The sequence below is a fragment of the Lissotriton helveticus genome, chromosome 4_1 (assembly GCF_964261635.1).
Source record: "Lissotriton helveticus chromosome 4_1, aLisHel1.1, whole genome shotgun sequence".
NCBI lineage: Eukaryota > Metazoa > Chordata > Amphibia > Caudata > Salamandridae > Lissotriton > Lissotriton helveticus.
Genome location: NC_136063.1, coordinates 1,454,233,848 through 1,454,257,584, shown reverse-complemented (window position 1 = coordinate 1,454,257,584; position 23,737 = coordinate 1,454,233,848). Strand labels below are relative to the sequence as shown.

General features: G+C 45.0%; 1 protein-coding gene across 4 annotated transcripts in view; it reads right to left on the bottom strand.

Annotated features, from left to right (window-relative positions):
• RIPK1 (receptor interacting serine/threonine kinase 1) overlaps window positions 1-23,737 on the bottom strand; it is a 225,027-nt gene that overhangs the window by 129,192 nt on the left and 72,098 nt on the right. For all 4 annotated transcript variants that reach the window (XM_078688033.1, XM_078688031.1, XM_078688034.1 and 1 more), the window contains one exon: window positions 18,460-18,613. In XM_078688033.1, coding sequence (XP_078544159.1) covers window positions 18,460-18,613 — 154 coding nt within the window. The remainder of the gene's footprint in view (window positions 1-18,459; window positions 18,614-23,737) is intronic.

Here is a 23,737-nt window from a genome sequence, read left to right as displayed (position 1 = left end):
TATATCAACTAAAGGAAACTGCAGGAAAAACCAAGCGATGGGGAACAAAAAGGAAAGTAGTGGCTATTGACCTGTGAGAAAATTCTGGGTGTTTAGGTGTCATTAGCTTTTTGTTCTTCTCGAGCAGACTCCATCAGAGGGGTTCTGTTTCTGAGGAACAAAAAAATTATAAAAGTGTGGTGAACAGTCTCTAGAATAGACAGCAGCCATCCACCAGATTTTTTATTACGATGAGGGGGGCTGCTGTTGCGGTAGAACCTTTCAGAGGACAGAAGTGACTGCTGGGTCAGTGGTCATTGTTCGTGAGGATGGCAGAGACAACGTCCTCTGCCTCATTAGTGGACAAAGTACAGTCTGTAAAGCTCATAGTAATGCCCTTAGATCTTTTGATAATCAAAAGGCTCATAACAATGTCATGGCGGTCATCACAATCTCCCTCGGCGACAGTCTGAAGAATAGAGATGCTGAAACGGGTGACAGCCAGGATTGCGTTATGCTCACAACATCAGAGGATGGAGAGACTGAGGCATGCTCACAATATCAGAAAATGGCGAGATCTTAAAATGTACTAACAAACTTTGACTCACTATCAAGACCTAGACCTAGACCCACTGAAAGATAGACTGTAATTAGAAGTGGCCAAAGACGGAGGGCTTTATAACTGCTAATGTATTTACTGACCGGCCATGTGCAGTATTTTCAAATGAACCCAGACTTTCCTAGTTTGCCACCTTGTCCCTTCTGTGACACAGTTAGTGTAGTGCAATGGTACTGCTTGAGCAAATGTCTGAAGAATCTGAATGTGATCATAGCAAGCTTAAAGAAACATCTTTCTTTTGGCTCATCAGGCTTAAAGGTGTAACTGTTCTGGAAAGGGTTAGCTTTTCATTTTTCATATTCCATTCTATTTATCATGTTATGTTTTCAGTTTGACCAAAACCTAGATTGATAGGAGAAACTGTAGAATGTAACATGTATACTAACGTATTGTGATGCATAAGAAAACCAATAAAGATTATTGCAAAAAAATAAAAATAAAAAGGAAAAGGCATTACAACCTGGTACCACCAGCTAGAGCTTAACGTTTAGATGCAAACAGCAAATGCCATGTTAAATAATGTTAGTGGTGGAGTTGAGTTAGCCCAAAAATGTGAGTCTAATATTCCAGAGGATTTTCAAGACCAGTGAGGAAGCTTTTATGGATAAATCAAAATTATTAATTAGTAATAGTGTGCTTAATATTAATCTACACTTGACATCTCAAGTACACTGACATGATGCTATTGATTTTGAAACCATTTTGCTATCACCTGGTAAAGTGCATTTTTTCTGGCTTATGCCAAAAATCCCTTTAACTAGGCCTCAATAACATCCTGTTCAAAACTGATGTCTCATTATGTTTGTGCTGTTTATTATTTCTGCTGCACGAAGTCTAGTAAGTCATGTATGTTTATTTAAATTGACACTGTTCTCGATGAATGCTTCCTACCACATGCTCAGTGTTGTAACATTTCTCCAACTACCTTCCGCTTGAACATGGTATTGCATTAACACAATGGTTCACTGTTGTTTAAATTACTACTTTGTTCTGACACCTTCGGATGATATTAGGTCAGGGGAGACAATCAATATTCATGTAGTGGGATAGTGCTTGGGTGGTATGGGTGTATCACGATTTTAAAGCCTGTATTGTGATTCTTTTAAAAATGTATTTCTTTGCTCACACCACAATGATTCTGCAGTTTTCATACTGCTCTATAGGGAGAATTCCTATATAAACCAGTGAATTTAGGGGCGAGCCAAAAAGGTTTCCTATGCTACTGGGGATGTGGTCTGATTTGTTTATCGATTCTCTTGCACATTTGGGACTTAGCATTTTTCTCTGATTTTGTCACTTTTCTGTGCTGATGACCAGTATGGCAATTGATTTCTATGTATCCCAGCAGTTTCTGTATTGAATTATCCTGTACTGTACCTTTTACATTTTTGTAATAAATCTTCAGAAATGTTTTAATCTGCCCTGAACTCTCTTATTGAGTCTGACTTTTCTTATTCAACTGTACATTTGATATGCTGATTTGTACCTTATCTTGGGACACACAGTCAAGAAATTGAGGTTGACAGCGTCCCCAATCCACCTAACCTGTAGGCATGTTTTTGAGATGTAAGATTTCAGGGGTACAGCACGCCCACACCAGTTAGGATGTCTGAAATTGTGCATGCACAGGTTTTTGCTAAAGAAGGATGTAAAAACTAAAATAATCAAAGTGTGGGGTGACCATCATGGAGAAGAAGGTCATATATGATTATTTCGAGATATTTGAGAAAGGTGGCATTATTGAAGAAGTTGCAGCAACATAATTGCTAGCAACAATTGTAATAGAGTGTAAAGCCGATGGAGACTTCGTAGTGTGTATTGATTTGAGAGAACTCAACAAATGTTGGGCGTTTCTCCCAAAAATCTCAGAAATATTTTCTTTGCATAGGAGTTGCAAATATTCACCACTTTGGATTTAGTCTTCTCTTTTCAGATAAAACTCCATGACCAATCTAAAGATTTGACAGTTTTGGCCCTCAGAGGTCCATGGAGAGGGTATTTATGGGGCGTGGACGGACGCCGATGGAGTAGGGAGCTTTGGTCCGCGCTCCTGCCGGCGATCCCCCATCCGGTGCCATCCTGACTGAAATAGGGGGTCCCACCGTGGATAAAACAACATCCCTAACTCCCGAAGTGCGGGCGTTGCGAACAGCCCAGCAACAAGAGAGAATAAGGCACAGAAACAGGCTGCAAAGCGATAGGCAGTAGGCCCATGAGGAACAGCAAGAGGGCGCCCGTGGAAATGGCCTAACCCAGGGAGGGTCCCAGAAGCAGTGGAGACCTGAAGACGGCGATCGGTAAGCCCTACTGGCGTTGGGCGACAGGTGAACTGTGCATGGGTCACCAGATTGGCCGTAAGGAGTGTGGGATGAGGGAAGCGCAAACAGAGGAGTCACCGGGACTGGCAGATGGCACAGGCAGCGGAGTAGCGAGTCCGGCGCGTATATTTCCCGAGCGGCCAACACGCAGCCTAAGAAGATCCATCGGGGAAGCCCGCCGAGAGATTTATAGCACCAAAATTGTGAAAGTGGGGGGAGGGGAGGGGGGGGGAGCAGAAGGAGTCCCCCAAAAAAGCACAGACAGCTGCGGCCAGGACTCGGGGGTGAAGCAGTCAGTGATACATCCGAGAGCTGTCAATCAAGAGCGGACCTAGATGGGGCACGAGCACATAGGCGTGCTGGGTTTCTTTTCTTCCCCCCTTTGCTTTACATGGGGGAGAGGACAGAAACAGCCCAGGATTAAGGGAACAGCGGACGTGATACAGGAGACCCTTGAGGCAGCGGTAGAAAGTCGGAACAAGCAAACTAGAGGGGCTTGAGGACAGGACCAAGTCCAGAGTGCGACAGGGCCCAGATGCACAGGAAGAGGGCCTGAATACTGCTGAGGATAAGAGGTGGGCACACAGCGTGCTCATAAGCAAGAAGCGGCCTGATCCTGGACTCGGTGGGCCAGGAGGAATAGTAGAGAGAGCACGAGGCTGGAGACTGAAGGAGTGGGCACCCGACAAGAACAGGAGCAGCAGGATAACAGAAAGCGGCAGGCCTGTGGAAACCTCACGCAGAATCACTACTCGGAGTGCGGGGAGCCCCCCAGGCAGCTAGCAGAAAGTGAGACCTGGAGCTGGGAGACGGGCCAGCCTGCGGAACCTCGAGAGCCGATCAACAGGTGGGGAGTCGGCAATCAAGGGTGAAGGTGCCCCAGAAGGCAACACCGACGGAGCGGCGTGCAGTGCCATCACCCCACAACAATTGGAAGGTTACAGAGATGGCCCACAGCTAACGGTGAGTGGAGTGCAGCAGCTGCAAAGAGTGGAGGACACTACACAGGGAAAGGAATAGCAGGCAACAAGAGCATAAAGAGCCCCTGAGCTCTGCACTGAAATCCTGGCCCAGACAAGAAGGAACAACGCGAAGAGCGCTGAGGGGACGTAGCACAGAGACAAGAAGTCGGGGCAAATTATAGGCCCACCAAGCGAATAAGAGGCTTAGCTGCAGCGGAGACGGACAAGGAGAACTACCACTAAGACAATGAAAAGGGCAAGAACTTCACCAGAGCTCAAAATTTTGAAAGGAGGAACGGGCCATGGTATCTAAAAGGTGGGTGAGGGAGCAGCAGGAACGGATGGGGGAAGACACAGGGGGCATAAATCCGAAGGCAGCGACCTGCACCGCTAGGAGGAATGTCCTGGAAGGCCCCTCCGTCTACGACATCCTTCAGGCTATAGAAATGTCAAGAACAGTAGTAGAAACCAAAATTGACACCCTCAGAGAGTGTGGCCTCATGTAACGTAACTGGTGCTATGTAAAGCGCTCTGATAACTGATTCGGTTCGGTTCTAGTTCGCGCTATATAAAACTCTGCAAAAAAAAAAAAAAATAATCAATAAATTTGGGCCTGCTGAGAGAGTACCATAGGAAACTAGTGGACTAAGTCACGGCAACAGAGGGCGAAGTCCGAGATCTGAAACCTCAAGTGACTACAACCACCCATAGGCTCACAGACATGGAGAAGAGAATATATGAGCTGGAACTCAGGGCAGAAGACACCGAAAACAGAGCGCAGCGCAACAATCTGCACATAGTAGGCCTGCCGGAGAAAATCAAGGGAAACAACATGATAGACTACTTAGAAGATAGGATCCGCACCAAAGTGGCAGAAGAAGGACTGTCTCCATACTTAGCTCTGGAGTGAGCACATAGAGTCCCTGCAAGAGCGCCACCACCTGAACGGCCACCGAAACCAGCAGTGGCACGCCTACTATTTTATAAGGACAGAGAATATGTGCTGGGAGTGGCTCAACTAAAACGACAACTTAACGTGGACAATAGCACTGTCAGAATCTTCCCGGATTTCTCCCGGGAGGTTCAAATGCAGAGAGCATCATATGTCACAGTTAAAAAGAAACTAAGACAGCTGGGTTTACAATATTCTATGGTGTTCCCGCCAAACTCAGAATAATATCCTCTGACAGAAACAAATTCTTCAGTACACCACAGGAAGTGTTGGATTGATTTGACCAGTATGCCCCGCAAGAACGAGGCACGGCCCGCTATGGAGGGAAAGGAGGAAAACCCACAAGCTTACCCACAGCAGCGGAAATACAACGAGGCAGAGAAAGAGCAGTAGCGGCGATAGGATCCCTGAGTGCGCACGGAAGACAGGACACTTCATCTTTGTCTGGCGAAGACCGAAGAGACTCTGACTCAGAACACAGCTCTAGCGCTTTGGGGGAAGCCAGCCAAACCTCCGAGTGGTGACTACCAGATCGGCAGATGAAATTATTTGAATACTGGGGGACACGCAAGTATAATAGGGAATATTGAACATGGGGGGACCACAGAGAACCAAGCATGGGCTCACAAGAGCTGAGGGGGCCCGGGACCAAGGCTTGATATTTGTATGTTATATGCACTGGGTGGGGTGGAACCCGGGGAAGGGAGGGAGAGCATTGCTCTTCTCCAAAGTTAGCGTTTGTCCCGTCACTACCCAAACTTTGGACCATTTTTACAACCGCACGTGACTGCACAGTTTGGATGGGGGAGAGACTCACTTGTCCTGGGGAGGGGGAGTTGGAATGTTCATAAAGTTTTAAGTTGGGGACACTGCTGGCAGCCAGAGATGGCATTGATAATAGTTAGTGATAGTCGCGCATTGGTCTGTATCAATTCTCGGAGGACTGTGGTAATGAGCCAGGCAGAGGGAAGGGGAAATAAGTAGCAATGATTAAAAGAACAACATATAATCTGTAATCCTAGAATGTCCGGGGCATGCTCTCCATGCACAAGCGATACAAAATATTTTCACACCTAAACAGACGTGGGATTCACAATTCAATGCTCTAGGAGACCCACATCTTGGCCTCTAAAGGAGCGGCACTACATCGGAGATGGAGAGGACAGGCATATTATACCTCGTTCTCTGCATTTGCGAGGAGGGTGCTGATCTGGGTACAAGCTGGGGTTCCTTTTCAACACACAGGACACAAGGTTGACCCTGAGCGCCAATACTTGATAGTTACAGGTAGGCTGGATGGTCAGGACGTAACTCTAATCAATATATATGGACCGAACACTGACCAAGCTGTCTTTCTGGAGAAGAGGTCTGGTGTCTTAGCATCTCACATGACTGGCTCGATAGTCATGGAAGGGGGGGTTTTAACTGTGTAGCGGACCCGGCATTAGACCAATCCCACCCACTGCTCCGGGATTCCCCAGTACATATAACAGCTAGGGCCTTTAGAGACTGGCAGGCCTGCTGGGGACTGGTGGGACACGTAGAGGCGTACACATCCACTAGACAAAGAATACTCCCACTTCTCACACACCCATGATCCAAACGTATAACTGGACACTTTCCTATGTCCAACAGACATGCATACCTTGATACAGAGAATGGAGTACCTGACACGTACAATATCGGACCACAATCCAATAATGACGAGACTACAGCGGGGAGCACAGCACCAACCCATCCCTAATTGGTGCCTCAAACCGGAGGCACTGGAGGACCAGGTGTTCCTCCAAGAGATCAGGGAGCATATCACATCCTATTTTACTGACAACTCCCGCTCCACTGACTCCAGGTTGACTGAATGGGAAGCCTTTAAGGCTGTGATCAGGGGAAGGTTTATGGCAACATCTATTGGGGTACGGCGGACATTACTCATGGACGTAGAATGGGTGGAACTAGCCTCAAGGGCCCCGGGGGGGAGGGTGAGATAAGGGAGTACCTGACTGAGCTCCCCCTCCACACACTATCCGAGGAGGAGGCAGACCAATTAGGAGCCGACATCTCGGAGCGAGAGATTAGAGTAGCCATTGACGAATTAGCGAGCGGCAAAACCCTGGGCACAGGTGAACTCCCTAAGGAGTTCTACACTGCTTATGTGGAGGAGCTGGCTTCCAGGTTAGTAAAGTTATATGCAGAGGCCGGGGAGGAGGGAATACTGCCACAGACCACACAAGAAGCAGTGGTGATTCTTCTACTCAAACCCAATCAGTTTCCTCTAGACTGTACGGCCTACAGACCCTTTTCGATACTTAACTTCGACATCAAAATACTAAGCAAACTACTGGCGACGAGACTCCTTCCACACATGACCTGGTTCACCCAAAGGAGGGGTTTATACCGGGCAGGAACAGGACTCTGAATATAATATGACTTCTCTCTATACTACTAGAACTGGGTAGAAACGATGAACGTGAGGGGGCGATCTTCACTATAGATATAGAGAAGGCCATTGACAGCCTGGAGTGGGATTTTCTCTATGCCATCTTAGCAAAGATGGGAGTTGGCCAGGGATTAATTTGGTGGGTAAGACTGCTGTACTCTGGCCCGTTGGCCAGGGTGCATACGGGCAGCACGATTTCGGAGCAGTATCAGGTGGAGAAGGGCACGCGTCGGAGGTGACCCCTCTCCCCATTGCTATTCCCCTTGGCATTGGAGCCGTTGGCCTGCATAGCACGGTCAGATGCCAGTTACAGGGGCCTACAGCAGGGAGGGCAAGTACACCACATAGTGTTGTAAGCCGATGACCTCCTGTTGTTCCTGAAAGATCCAGTGGGAGAGCTGAGAGGGGCTAGAAACATGATGGAGGCGTTTGGGTCTCTCTCGGGACTTTGGGTTAACTGGCAGTAGTCCTTCTTATTTCTGATAACAGAAGGCTGGCAACCGCCAGAGGGGTTGGGGGACTTGCAATGGGAACCCCGTTGTTTTAGATATCTGGGGGTGAAGATCTTCCACTCGCCCCTGGATGTACAAGAAAGGAACATAGGGGGAGCACTAAAGTCATTAAAGGACAACATGGCTTTCTGCGGGAAGCTCCCTATTTCAGTAGCTGGAAGGATTTCCTTGTTAAAAATGATGTCCCTCCCCAGATTATTGCAATATTTTACTACATTATCCAATTGGATACCCAGGGTATGGTTCCGGGAACTGGACTCATGCATTTCAGCCTTCAAATGGGGGACTGGAAAATGGAGGGTGGTCCAGACAACGCTAAAATGACCACTGGTGGAGGGAGGACTCGCAGTACCCGAGTTTGAGGCATACTACTTGGCAGGGCAACTACAGAGATTCACGCAATGGGTGGCAGTGAGACTGACGCCGGATAGGAGGCTGCTTCCTTTCACCCCTGAGAGACACGGATTGCTCCGCACTCTACTAGGAACCGCCAAGCCACAGCACAAGCATCAATGAACATAAGGTGATTCAGCGGTGTTGGAGTAGGTGCCTCCAGAAGACTTGGACTAGACACCCATACGCACCGGATTTGCCATTGATATTGCTTAGGGCGCTTCCGCATGGTGGACAGTGGAGGGGCAGGAAGAATGGGAACAGGCAGGGGCCACAAGATTGGGGGGGCCGGTATAGGTTGGGGAATTGCTTACTTTCAAAGAGTTCAGCACGGACTGGGGCATCCCACAGGGCCAGTTTCTACTCCATAGAGCAGTCACAGTAGCAATATGACAACACTGGGGAACAGGCATGATTGAGCCAACATGACATGCCACGTGTGAATACATAGGAATAGATGGGGGCACCATACAGGCAGTCCAATGATTGTACAGGGTGATAGGCCAGGACTCTACTAGGCCACTGGACGTGTTGAGGAATCAGTGGGTAGAAGATTTAGGAAGGCCCCTGGAGGATAAGGAATGGGAGAATATACTACAGAGGACACCCAAGGTTTCAAGAAACGCACAATTTGGCCTGATTAGCTTCTATACCTTGCATCAGGCATACATCACCCCGGAACAAATCAATTGATTCGTTCATAGAGAGGATGCAGAGTGCCCGAGATGTAGGGAGGTAGGCGCGAGCTTCATTTACATAATGTGGAACTGCAAGACCCTAACGCATTACTGGCAGGAGGTAATGACTGAGACGGCCTGAATAACTGACCTGCTTGGCCTGTTCCCTCACACAGCCAAGACTATGGTCACTGAAAGATTTCAGGACCTGGCCTTCATTTTGGCTAAGTGCGAAATTATTAGTACGTGGAAGGCGCCGAATGGCCCTAGCATACATAGAAAGAGGCTGGAGCTAGAGAAATGGGGACTGCGAGGGCAGAGTCTTACTCAGGAATGCGAGGAGGGCCTGGGTAAAATTGAGTGTGCACAGGAGTGGGAGGCATTGGTGGAAGAGATGAAACGTAACGACCAGGGATCCAGATCCACCACCCCTACATTGCCCTCATGACAGGGGAGTGCCTTAAGACATGGCCAAGAAGGGGGAATAGAAGAAGAACGCAGGGAGGCAGGCCCTTAGGAAGTTAAGAAACTTGAAGGATACAGGACAGAGGAAGAACATCAGCAAGATATAGAACTACATAATAAACAACAGGGGAAGCGACAGACTAGCTACACTCTGATAATCCGAGCAACAGCGGTGAAGGGGAGGGTGGGGGGAGTTGGGGAAGGTGGGGGGGGGAGTTGGGGAAGGTAGTTTTTTGAATATCGAACTAGAAATTTGAGGAAATGCTTGCACGAATCTGACTATGCAGTGGTGTACAGTCCAGGAGCAAAAAATTGTGTGGCAGGCTATCTCGCCAAGTTGATTTTTAAATACAGTATGAACGCGGGAGAAAGTGAAAGGGATGTCCTGGATGAGTTTATAGCCTGTGAATTAGCAGAGAAAAGAGTGGACTAAGGAGAATGAAAAGAAATGGTCACTTGTGATGTGGTGATGTAGGGAATGGCAGAGAAAATAAAGGGAGGTTGGAAAAGGAAGGTAGGCTATAGACAAAAGTGCAGGAAATAGTAGATTGTCAGTCTTAGGAAATGAAGGCTTAGATTTCAAAGGCTGTAGGTTGGTTAAACTCAGTGAGATGACAGATCTTATAAGTGACATTGCTTGTCAATGGCAGTTTGATATCTGCAAAACAAAAGAAGGCTGAGGTTGAGCTATTGTTGGCAGAGTCTGGATGCAGAATCTGAGAAATATGTAAGAGATTGCGTGGAATGTTTACACAATGACAAAAAGCACAAACACAGGTTGTAACTCATGGTTGTCAGAGGCTACCAGAGAAACCCTGGGAATTAAATAAATAATTAATTACCGGTACTATTTTTGAATACATTAATGAAAACAGATAGCTCAATAAATAAGAGGCAAGATCCGTGGAATCTGAGTCTAACAGGCTTTAATCAGGCATAAGGGAAGGGACAGGATCGGAACAGCCTGAAATAGAATGGCAAGGAAGGCAGCTGCAACGTTTCATTAACAGTACAAGGTATATATAGTAAAACATTATAATTGCATTACATACAGTAGGCGTAACAAGTGACAAACGTAAGATAAGAACACATGGGCGTGAAAAGAAGGCGTGCACAAAGACATGTGTTGAGAACGTCACAGAAGTGTCATAAATGGGTGGATACATGGAGGGGGCTACCTGGGCAGCTGGAACCTTTAACCTAGTGGTGCGCGCAAACGGGCCATGACGTGTGACTGGGGAGAACTGGGGGCTCTGACTTCTGCACTAGAAGAGGAGACTAAAGTCTGCGATGTCAGGACGACATGTACCTATAGCATATCTGGTATCTTGTATTTGGAGTACATGTTGATAGAAATACTGGGGCCAATGCATGGAGAAAGAAGTCAGTAGTATGTTAATGCATTGACTAATTTGTACTCGAGTTGTACATTGGGAAGGAATGTTATAAAGGTATTGTTTGATGTGTTTAGTAAGATAATCTGCTTAAAATTATCTTAACGAAATGGTGCTCAACTAGTGTCAAGTTAGATGAAGGAGACCTTAAAGAAGAGGGGAGTCAAGTAACTGAAATGTTTACTTTATCTCCAATAAGAAAATGGATGGTACAGAGGCTTAAAAGAGTAATTATGGAGAATATATAGTGAACATGCAAATGGGAAGAAGTGGAGAGAACTGTTCACTAGCGTTGCAATCAACCACAGGAAAGTTGCATTCAAATTATTCAGATGCAGAAGGCAAAACACTTTGATTTGTCCAAACATGGATGAATTTTACAAGTTGAGTCTGGTAGGGAGTATTTTTCTGACCTATTACATTGTGGTCTTTTTCAATATAAATGCTGTTTTCCAAGAAAGATATTCCAATGCATCTTGTATATTGGTTTAAAGGGAGGCACCATGAGCCTTGTCACTAGGGTGTAACGTTTCCATGCAGGAATCGCAGCTAAGGCTGAAGGGTATGTTATCAACAAACCCTTTGTGAATTGCTTGATCACTCGATTGTGAGGATCATTAAATATTTGTCTTCTGAAGTGAGATAGGACTGCAAGGTTGCCTCTGATAAAGGAATGTTTGAGGCCTAACCTTGCACGGTGCATATGGTAAGAAAATATCTACTGGGCTTTTACAGACGGAGCTCAGAGGAAAGAAGGCCTAGTTGCCTTGCATAAACAGAATATTTTCCACTTCAGAGTGAATGTCTTAGATGTGGACTACAACCTGCCAGATTCTTTGATGAGTCTTTAATAATTTCAAGGAGCCAAATTCTACATCCTAAGGAACCAATACATTAGGTGAAGGGAGGCTGGATTGTGGTTAAGCACTGGTCTATTGTCATTGGCGAGGACATGAATGTGTGCCATTGAAGGGGAATGCAGACCCACTGGCATTTGGATGTGGGTCTGTCTATCAATACCACTGGAGCTAGTGAAATGAGCTGAAGGAGTAGTAGAGCAAGCAGGAGAATGGGAAACAAGGAAATAACCGATATGAACATTACTATTGACACAAATAATAGTAATAACTTTTAAATATTGCTTCTTTTTAATGGTACTCATTTTATCAGCTTCTGAATGATGGGAGGCTAGAAGGGCTGGTATGCCAATGAGTGATTTGCAAATATCATTGTTGCCCACTGAGCTATTTGCACAGGCAAGTATCCCACACCACTGCATTGAAAACACATCCACCTCAGTGCCCAAACACCACCTCCAACTACCAGAGAACATTAATTTGAGTTCAGAGGTTTTGCATTCAGGGGCAGGGCAGGAGTACCCCAGTCTCTGAAGATCAGTCAAATGACGTGATGCTCCCATCATGGCAGGACGTCTTGTGCTCAAGTCTGCTGGTTTGTTGTCTAAGATGGTAAGAGCTTGATGGTTAAGAGAATGCTGGGACGCAAGAGACCAGTGCCATACAGCTTGGGGTTCCACTGATAATGGGAAACGGTGATCCTCCTTGCTTTTGTATTTAAGAAATGTAAGTCACATTACCTATATGAAACTTCTGAGTTTCTGACGCAGGACAGGAAAACATCCACGGATGGAAAACAATCATGAGCTCCAGTACACTGATGTCTAACTTAGTTTCCTCAGGTGCAGTGACCACTGCTGGTTAGCTCCTGTAAGAGGGTGCCACAACCTTTGAGGAATGGAACCATGAATAAGTAGAAACAGGATGTATGCAATTGAAAAGATGGACCTCTGGGGGACTCCTGGGATCGATAACACTAGTGTCGTGATTTTCTAGGCTATGGAGCAGTTACCCGTATTAAGGCATCTCAACCACCCAAACTGTCTCAAGTGGCATCTAGTACACTACATATAAAGTTGGCTATGTGGAAACTGGAGAAGCAGAATGTCATTGAAACCAGGTGGGCCGTGTACTGCCTTACTGTACATTCAGTCTTGGTCTGTAACCTGTAGACAAAGAAGTTTCAATGTTGTTGCTCTTTCTTCATAGATGTAAACATTCACCTCCTACATGAAGACTCTGGAACAGAGAAACATAATTCAATGTTCTTGGAATCCAGGACACATGGCTATAACTTAACTTGTGGATTGAAATAACAGCACTTTTATTTGCCAGTTGTCCAAGTCGTCGCAGGTGGGCCCCAATGAGAACCACTGTGTTTATTTCAGGGCAGAGAGCAAGAACTTCAACTGAAAATGTTCGTCATACATCACTTGGTGCAAGAATTCTTCTTATCCAGTAGACCAGGAAAAGAAAATATGCTTCCTGCAAGCTGATAGGCGAGATAGTCATTTCATTCCACAAACTGAGTAATATCTTGCAGAAACACTATCTTGTGCTTTGTTTCCTTATATAATTGTAATATTCTGCAGAGGTCTAAGACAAGACATCAACCACAAACATATTTTGTATGATGAAATACCATGATTAAAACCGCTCTCCCCCTAGAAGTAGGGAATTTTCTCTATTACCCATTTCAGTACCTTTGCAAAAGTTACTCTCTTGAAGTGCATTCTGATATTACCTGTCTTCACATGTTTGTGGTGAGAGATCAGGTTTGCGATAAATTCCTAGAAATAGTTTAAGTAAATAATGTCCAGCACCCATCTATCCAAAATCATGCCCTCTAATGCTACCAGAGAATGGTTTATCCTGCCCTGCACTAGTGTAGCGAAGGTAGGAGGTATTCTTACCTTGCTTTGTATCATACCTAACCACTTTGTCGTGGATCTGGATATTTAAAACCTTGATTGAAACTTTAGACTGTCCGCTTAAATCAGTATTTCGAGATCAAGCCATGTCATTTATGTCATAATAAAAAAAGTACTGGCTATCAGGGAAATTGATGGTGCACTAAACGTTGCTGAAAGGGCCCTCCTAGAAGCATCTACCCCTAGTAATAAAAGAATACTACTGTGTTTACAGTACAACTATTCAAAATTGCCTGCCAACATAGCTAACTTGCACAACTGGCAAAAAAAGAGCATCAAAATAGTCAGTAAAGAAGGCAAGGAAGTTGTGAGCTTGGCTCAGAGGTGAGGCCACAAGACAGTGTGCTCAATACTGATGTACAAGAATACTGATATAGAGATGGCCATATTTTGAAAGTACCAGGATAACTTTAATAGCTTACCTACACGGGCTTCTGATGAGAATATAGATAGGTTTTGGAGACACGTCATATGCAGACTTAAACAGAGGATGAAACATTAAAACGTGTTGAGCCCCCCTGCAGTCATCCCTCAAATATCCAGATTAATCGAATTTGATGCTGCATGGGCCCACTTGACTCAACCTACTGCGTCTGCACAAAGGCATGGAGAGTGCTAAATCGCTATGGGGTTTCAATAAGCCAATACATGTGTTTAAGTAAGATGGTACCCACTGGTGCACATTGACAATACAATTTTGAAAAAACAGGGGACCCCTACTAATAATAAATCACTACTGGTAGGGACTAACAACAATTGTTTTGGAAAAGTGAAAACAGTAGTGACTGATAAAAAAATCAATAACCAAGGCCTAGGAAAACTAGAAAATTAACTTTTTAAGTGACACAAGATCATGATAAAATTCAAAACGACCAAACTGATATATATTGAAAAATATTTTTAATGGATTCATTTATCTTTTTTTCTTCATATTGATATATATATTTAAAAATTACAGTTCAAGATTATGGTTAGTACAACAACATACATCATTACACAGCAAAGAAAATGGATACACCCGATTAATAAGACAGTGAGGTAAAAAAACACCCTAACTAGTTGTTCCCTTCTTTTTAGCTTTTCTAGTTTTCCTAGGCCTTGCACATTGACAATACTCAAGCTGGGCATGGAAGCCCTGTTCAAGGGTATATCTATTTTATGGTATGCAGAGTACACCGTTCCGGATCAATGAATTATTCTATCTAAGTTACAATGCACAAGGTTATAGGATGGATAGTGCTACAATACCTCAGACATCACTATTGAGCCACTGGTCTTTTATTTTATAGACCTGCAAGCAAGTCAGGGAGCATTTAAATTGAGGATTATGGTTTAAAAATGCCATAAAAAACTATAAGGTCTACAGGGATGATTACCAAAGAAACACCATTGTGGTATGTATCTTAATACAGGTGACAACTGATGAAGGCCTCAGCACAAAGGATCGCATTGGGTTTTACGATATTGATATGAAGAATTTTATGTGATACAATAACTCGTGCGGCCGGGCGAAAATGTGTAATTGTCATGTAAAAAAGACTGACTTGTATATGCTGTTTATTATCTGAAACCTTGCTAAATAAAGTTATACAAAAAATAAAAAAAATAAAATTAAAAAAAAGGATCGCTTTGGGTTTAACAAATTAGGGGATATATGTGGTTGGAAACACAATTTTCCAGAGCTGTAATCATAATTTAAATTATATGCATCTGAATTCCAAGATAGCTCTCAGGTGAACTATAGGCTATTGGATCAACGGATTGATTGGCACACCTCACCAAACCACTATATCATAAGGCAAAATATTAATGAATTAACTTTGGAAAGAGCTGTTTCTGGAACATAAAACCGTCATTCATAATTAACCAGACATACCTGTGGTACAGAGTGATAGATGATCTGAGGAAATTTGAAGATGAACATTCGGGTCAGACTATACAATACCCCTGGACAGTAGTAATACATTCACATTTCAGGCCTATTCAGATTATGATCTTTCACAGAGCTTATTATAATAGATCACAATAATACCAAAAGGGGTTGGTCATTGATTTGACATCTCTTAAATGCCATAGGCAACCTGACCTGTTTTTACTCACTGTTGAAATGTCCTTGAATAAATGAATTCTAGTCAAGAATACATACGGAATTCATAAGGATTGTCGGAGTAAGATTTGACTTATGACAAAGATGGCAGTGCTAAGTATGAAGGGTGATCTAGTACTTAACGGATACAAAATGGGCCTGAGGATTGCCCACAGAGTTATAGTTGGGCAAGCTGACATACGCATGTGGCAGAGAGGGATGGATTGGTGTATGGTGACTCAAAAATCAATCTACACAAGGCGTGGCTGCCCAATGACATGGCATAAGATGTAGAAAGCATGAAAACACAATTAAAGCATACAATGAGGCAGAGGCCATTGACTGCCTGGAACATACCATCTACGGAAAAGTGATACTGTGATGAACCCAGGGAGGCTATTGTTAAAGTCCATTGCAGCACTATGATATAAGTAAATCTTTATTACTAGAACACAATGCATGCGGTTTTCAGTTTAACAACTGAAATAGTGCTCCTGACTTATTTACACTTTCTTTGATTCTTTGCACCATAATAATTTGGTGCAATAACAAAAGAAAAAATCTTTAGTAGCCCTGGTGGCGGGCAGGTTTCTGCTGCCCTTATCACCATCTGGCATAAGGTTGTCTTTGCCTTATCTGGTATGGATAACTTCTCTGCAGCCAGGATAGCAACTTGGATATCCCTCTACAGATTGTGATGATATGCAGGACGTCCTTGACATGTTTGTCAAAAAAGGATTGCCCATAATCCTCACCTGCATCACTTGCAAAAAAAAAAGGCAGTAGGCAGCCACCTTTAAAATCCTAGAATTGCCATGCCACCCAGTTCTTTAGAGTTGGTGGTCAATATATCTTCGAAATACCTGATGCAAAAAGCTTTTTGCAGAATCAGGTCTATGAAAGGGCATTGTCATGCCAGAGAGGACGATCGTATCAAGCAAAGAACACAGCAGTATTAGCTGACTTCAAAGAAGTGAACACAAATATATTGACCCATTTGCCTCAGCCCTTAATTTCCTGCCCTTACTGTTGTGAGAAACTGGCGTTACTGGACTGACACTGTGAGGCAACACAGACAACACAATGAACCTTTGGTTCCACCGGCTCGCTGGTGCTATGTGCTTTGTAGTTGATCTCCATTTGGGTTACCATGATGGAAAAAATGGCTAGGTTTTTTTATGGAGTATATGCATTACTCTCACAGATGAGACAGAACTTTGATTGACCTGCTTGTCCTTGAGGTTCAACATGAAGCATTTCTTCCTTGTAGAAGAACTGGGTAAATAACATCTTACTATGAGACTGTGTAATCTCTGATATCAAGTGGAGAGGGATTAGAATACAGTGTGCCGCTCACCATCAAGGAGGTACCTACTCACGTTGCTCTCTTCAGTTTGGTCTGTCTCTGGTTTTCAGTGTGGGGGTATCATTCATATGGTGTTAAGAGGGACCCTATTAAGCCTTCTCCCCCAAGTTCTTGGGTGTTGGGGGAACACAGATCTGTATGGCTGAGATAATGTCAGTAAAGGTGCATGCACTTGAGGGCCTGCAGCCATCCTCAACTTCCAACTGACGTGGGCCCCATATAGCAGACAACTAGCATACAACAAAAATATTGGACCACCCCTTTTTGGAGATTCAGCATTATGTCGACCACTAGGGAAGAGTTTATGAACTCTGGGCCTTTGTAATAACAATGCAGATTGTAGGGGAAGTAGCAATGTTAAAATACTCTTATTTCTTGGTCACAACAACAGCCCTGCCAGTCTTCCACAACAAACTGAATATTCAGATCCTCTGGTTTCATGGCTCTTTCACCTTCAAGATCTGCAGAGTTTTCAACATTAAGGCGGCTCCTCTCTCTTTACATGTCTTAAGTCTCCTACTCCTACTCTACCACCGCTATCTCATCCGCTTAATGAGCAAGACGTGATCTAGAGGCTGAGTCACCCTGACTGAAAATACTGCGTCATAGAAGGAAGACAGGTCTAGCTTGCACAACTCGCGTCGGTGTAGTTTGTACTGTTCTTGACATCAATTCACTTTTTGGTGATGATCATGTAGTCCCGTTGGGAGTTGGTAATATTGTTGTAAATGGCACATCCCTCATTGATGAGGTTATTGATGAGCTTTTGACCCGTTAACAGAAGTGGTCCTTGTCCATGAAGAATGGACAGTTGCCAAGCCGGTCTTCAATGAGTGAGGCTGCCCAAAATGACACTCATTAACTGGATGCCCATTCACAAAGCTATTGTTACTGAGGTAGGATAGCTGATTGAAATTTTGGGACCAAATTCATTTTCTGAGTCTGAGAGGGTGTCTCCTGTAGCCCTCGAAGGACCATAGTGATGGTCTGTTGGGTGAGCTAATTCCACCGATCGACGTAAGCAATAAAGGCTCTGAACATTCATGTGAGATCCAACATATCTCTTCCACAGATTACAAGTGGTGAAGTGAATAAGTACCTTCAAAACAAAGAAATGAAATCTCTTAATCCAATGGCCCCTGCACGTATTACCCTGAAACAGGGACACAGTGGCTGGCTGTGAAGCAGCAACTTGGAGCAGCAAACCACAAAGGATGCAGGAGTGATCAACATTGAGAAAAAAGGGCTTGACCAATCCTAAATGTTCAGCATATCCACACAAAATCATTCAGATATTCAGGGATTATTCAATCCTGATGAACCTATGTCAGACACGACTGGATTAGAGAGTAAGTCTGGAGATGAACATGGAACTATCAGGTCACAGTAAATCTCATTTTCTTATACAACAAATCCATCTTTACCTGGGAAACAACTGGCCTACACGTTGCATGCCATTTATAAATATAACTTAAATGATTGAATTTTAAGATACTAACTTCAATACGTACCGTTTTCAATACATTCATCAAGTTTCCCTTTTTCATATACTCCATCACCAGAGAATAGTTTCCATCTTCTAAAATGAGACCCAGCAACTTCAATATCCGATCATGGTTGAGTCTGTGCATGATCTTGCCCTCAGCTAGAAGTGAATCATTATACCTTCAAAAAGCAAAAAGAGCACCAAGAAAATAAGTTCTGAGACAAGATAATAAAGCAAGCGGATGTACTCAGCATTATGAGATTGTTTTTCTTTTCTAAAATAAACTTTTAATGTGAGAATCTGTTCTCGTCCGATAAAATACATCAAGGAAGTGACCCGATTAGGGTCACCCGGGTCACTCACAATCACCTCTCAGCCTTCCAAACAAATGAAGAGTCAGTCAGACAACAGAGAATACAAACCAAAGATATTTACTGAAAACACTAGAGTGGAGTCCGGTCTGACCAGCCTCCTTGGATTGCTGCAGAGGGACTGACTTCTGCCAACATGGTAACACATAATGTACATTTCCAGAACCCCTAAAGACATGCCTAGACTGGAATTTTCCAGTTAGTAGCTGGTGAACAAAGGAGGTACAGAAGGATGAGCTGCAATCCTGGGACCGGGTACATGCTATCTCAGCGTCAAGATTACTCTGCCTGGCCCGCCACTCTAAGGGTGGGACCAGGCCTAGCTAGTGTGAAAGGTATGTGATAAGAAAACGGTCTATTCATTAGTACAGCGAAGCTCAACCTTGGAGAAATACAACACAAAATATCGCAGCTGCTTTCTGCTGAGGCAGACAGAATCAGACAGAAATTAGTTTTGATCATGGCGCAAAATGGCGGCTCAACTTACAATGGTGCCGAGAATGCTAACTTTACATAGAGCAATATGCAAGCAAAACGAGTACATACATTTACATTTCAACAGACCCTCCTTTTAGCAGAAGCTAACCATTGAAAGCTGAGATAATAGGAGTGTAGCATGGCAGGTATATAACAGCTGACATTCAGAATTCTGAGCCATCAACGTATTCAGCATCAAGGGAAGATCCGTCCTCAAATACACCCTCGTCTATCTGCATAAAACTATCTATTTCTTTCTGAGTCATAATCACAGCATGGACATCAAGGGTGGGCATCTTCCACTTTGGGGTGAGAAGTGTAGCACAATAAGAGCAACAGGCCGGGAGACATTGCATACAGATGCAACAGGTGAGGAAAATACCAGCGACTATAGCCAGGAAAGCAAGGACGTAAACAGACCCCACAACCACCCAGATAGGGTCCAAGTGCCATTTTCCTGGTGAATGTCAGAGGAGAGTCTGTGTAACTTCAGTATGGCAGCATATACATTGAGGGCGTGGTCGGGTATGTATACGCAGCAGCTACTGCCTAGAACGCGACAGGCCCCTCCCCGATCAGCAAGGATGACGTCTAACACCATCCGGTTTTGCAAAGTAACGAGTCTGGTAGCCTGGAGTTCAACAGTGATTTTTGTCAGAATGCCTGCTGTTGTATTAATGACCCCTTCGACAACTCTCGTGAGCCAGCAAATATTAAGGCTATTGACATGGGGCCCCAAAAGGGTACAATACCTTTCATGGCATCCTCGAACTGTTGCAAAGTAGTATCTGTCTGATCTATATCTTTTGTGTTAATAACCCTTCTCACTCGGGACAGGTAGACACTCCTGCACTGCAGCTGATGGGCTTTAAAATAATTGGACGGAGCAACATACACTGGGGGAAGAAGAAAAGAGTGTACACCTGTCGGACCACCCCTTGGAAAGCCAGACATAAGCTTGGCATCACCAAACGAAGTAGAAATTAGGGGGCAAAACCAAAGGTAGACTATTAATCTTGCTAAGTGGGAAAATAAAATTACATTCCCTGTCCCCCATCTCTACCTCCCCCCTTCCCTGAACACAGAAAGCAGCTGTGGAGCTGACCACAGACACCGGTTTTGGCTTATCCCTAGTCACCTTACGGTCCTGAAAGGAATGGAAGTACTTGGATGTATTGAATGTCTGGTAATCAACCATTTCCATCTGAAGCCATGTGCTATTCTTCACCTTATCGTATTTGAGTATGCAGAAGTCCAGGAACAAAGTACCAGATATGTTCAGTTCTGCCTTACCTATGGGAGAAAACCCATGATGGAAACGTATATAATCAGTCACACTGTTGGAATCAGCAGGTGTCATAACCTGACAGGAGTGATGATGGAAATGGGGGTAACATCACTTACAACGCAACTTTTACCACGCAATGCTTTTACATCGCAGCTTTTACAACGCAAACCATTACAACGCATTGCGCTGGGGGGCGCTCTAGGATAGGGAATATATTTAATTTACTATCCAACACCTTCCCTACTATCCACGGGGACTGGAGTTGGAACAGTAAATTAAATAATTCACTATCCAGCGCCCCAAAGCACTATGCGTTGTAATGGTATGCTGTTGTAAAACTCGCGTTGTAAAAGCATGCGATGTAAAAGCATGCGTTGTAATGTCGTACATCCTGGAAATGGTGGTGTACCATTACAAGCAATTTGAACCAGCTCTCACAAATTCCAAGGTATGACAAAGGCATGGACAATAGATTATCTCTCTTATGAGTAACTGAGGCAATTAACCCACAAACTCAACAATTCGTCACGTTAGTTACATTATGAGCTTCATCCAACATTTGTATAAAAACATTATCAATGTAAGTCTTGCGGTGTTCTCCTTTGTGGGGGACCAAAGTAACAAACGTGTTCAGTGGGGACAGGTGTTGTTCCAACCAAAGAATGTACTTGATATTTCTCCTCCAGGAACCCTGCTATTCAAAGTTCGTTTTTAAAAAGATCGCAACAATCACTATAAAAACGATTTCACTCTTTGTGGACCAACCAGGCCAACACCGCTCTAAACGCGGTGCTGCAAATGGCTGTTCCTCCTCAGTAATGGGCCAACCAAACGGATACATTGTAATCAAAGGAAAGGGAATGCAATGGAACTGATGACAAAAAGGGGGGCAAATGTTCCCAGTGTTCGTCTGAGCTTCACTGGTAGACTCCTATTGTTCATCAACATTGGCGCTCTTGAGCACTGGCGATGGAGCTGTTCGATCCTAGCTCTTGAAGAAATCCCACATTGCACAGGATAAGGTACCCCCCTCCAGGGGGGCACGTTCGATCCTTCCTGTCCAATGTCCGAACAATGCACCAATCTCGCCTCTCCCTAAACTACCGTTGGTACTATAGGCAAATGACACCCTAACTTGCGCAGTCCATCCCTACTAATCTGACTTCTCTCCCACGGAAATTGTACTTAGCTACTCCAGGCACAGAAGGGTCAGTAAAAAGGAGCTAAGACACAGAGGGGCCAGTGGAAATGGGCTCTTCAATAGCCTTGATCTCTGGGGGCACTGCTGCATTTAGTACCTCATTGTTCTTGTGTAGGAGAGTAGGGTCTGCTTTCGTATGGTCACCCCAATTTTTGATTTGTTTGCTTCACTGGTTTTCGACATAATGTGGCTGTGGGCCTGCTAATCAGACCCACAGCCTGCTGTCATCTCTTTATTTTCATAACCATGTACTTTAGGTACATCACCAATTGGGTATTGGGTCACCTTATGAGCCCCTGTACAGTGTACTATAGGTACCAAGGGAATAGGTGCATCCAAGGCCTACCAGGGGCTGCAGCATAGCTTTTGCCACCCCTGGCTGGCCATTCAAACAGACACAGCTGGCTGATCACTCAGCTGGGGCAAGGTCGTGTAATCACCCCTTGCTTAGATATAGTATACCTATGTCTAAACCTATATCTGGACACATATACCCCTATAAGTCACTCCTACGGCAGGCCTTAACAATCCTGGGGGCAGAGTGCTTGGTTTTATGTGAGATGGTGCTCTAGCATGAGCTGAGCCTGTCTGCAGCTTTCGGAACCATGTCCTTATAGCTGTTCCAGGGTATTGCCATACCATATACTCTTAAGTGCATTATAATCCTCGCGGTTATTGCTAACTTTGATTTGGCTTTATCAAAACATGTTGTGTAAGGTGTCATACACTTTGGAATACTACCCCCTCTCCAGTTCTGGTGACGGGGGTAGCATTCCACCCTTCTAGAGGGAGAAGACATGTTACTTTACTTAAATGCGGTTAAAACTAACCAGAGCCGCAGCATCACAAAATGGATGCTGCTGCCACAGACGCAAGTCTGGCCTCCTGCTGCTGACCGCAACTCCGGCAGGGGAGGCCTGGACAAATGGTATCCTGTCACAGGGAGGTGTTACACCACCCCAGACAAGAGATAGTGGATTGAGGCAGGCAGGGTGAGTGAAACTAGACACTGCCTGGGGCGCACAAGGCTCCCCATGCATAGCCCAGTTCAAACCGGTGCTGGGGCACTCTAGCCCCAGCTCTGGCGCGAAACTGGACAAAGGGAAAGGGGTGTAACCACCCCCTTCCTGGGTCCCACCCATAGGAGGGACCTAGCAGGTATTCCAGCCCCTTGATTTGTAATAAAGGTAGGAGCTGTGTCCATAGACTTTAGATAATCCTGACTGCAACTTTGAAACGAAACTCTGGACCCTTCGACATCCCACTCAACGTGGAAGACTGAAGAATCTCCCTTGTGGTCAAGGAGTGACCACCCTGTGCAAACAGGCACAATCCAGCTCCCAACGGTTTGCTTTGTTTGCAGCTCCCGCCGGAGCTCGAGCGACAGAGATCGACAAGAACCGGATTCCCAGACATCCAACAGCCCGATCCACAGCAACAGCAAAGCTGAGACCCGTGGAGGCGGCGTGAGACGTGGAACCGGCCATCTTGAAAAGACTGCGAAGTGCTTCCCGTGCAGCTCCCGAGGCACCCTCGAAGATGTGCATTGGGGACTGAGAAGCCCCAGACCCGAGCAGTTTTTGCACCGAAGATCACCCCTCCACACTCACCGAGTGCTGCGTGGGGCCTTTTTGCATTTTCCTGCTCGATGCGTCTGTCCGGTCACTTGCCCGTTGGCTAGTGGCCTCTACGACGACGAACCTTTGAATTTACTCTGCTGGTCTGGTTGCTCCAGACTGGCCCTCGCTCCCCTGAAAAGGAGCAACCTCTCTGACCTTGCTGGTCAGAGTAAGAAGCGATCTTCCAATCCTGCGTGGGTTGCATTTGCCAAGGCCTGTTGACTCCGATCCGGAAGCCGACACCGCCGACAGCGAGAGCCTTCGTGGGACAGTCCGTGTTCCACTCCTGGTCATCATCGATGCCCGAGTCCACGTGGCAGCGGAGACCAGCTTCTAGACAACCACCT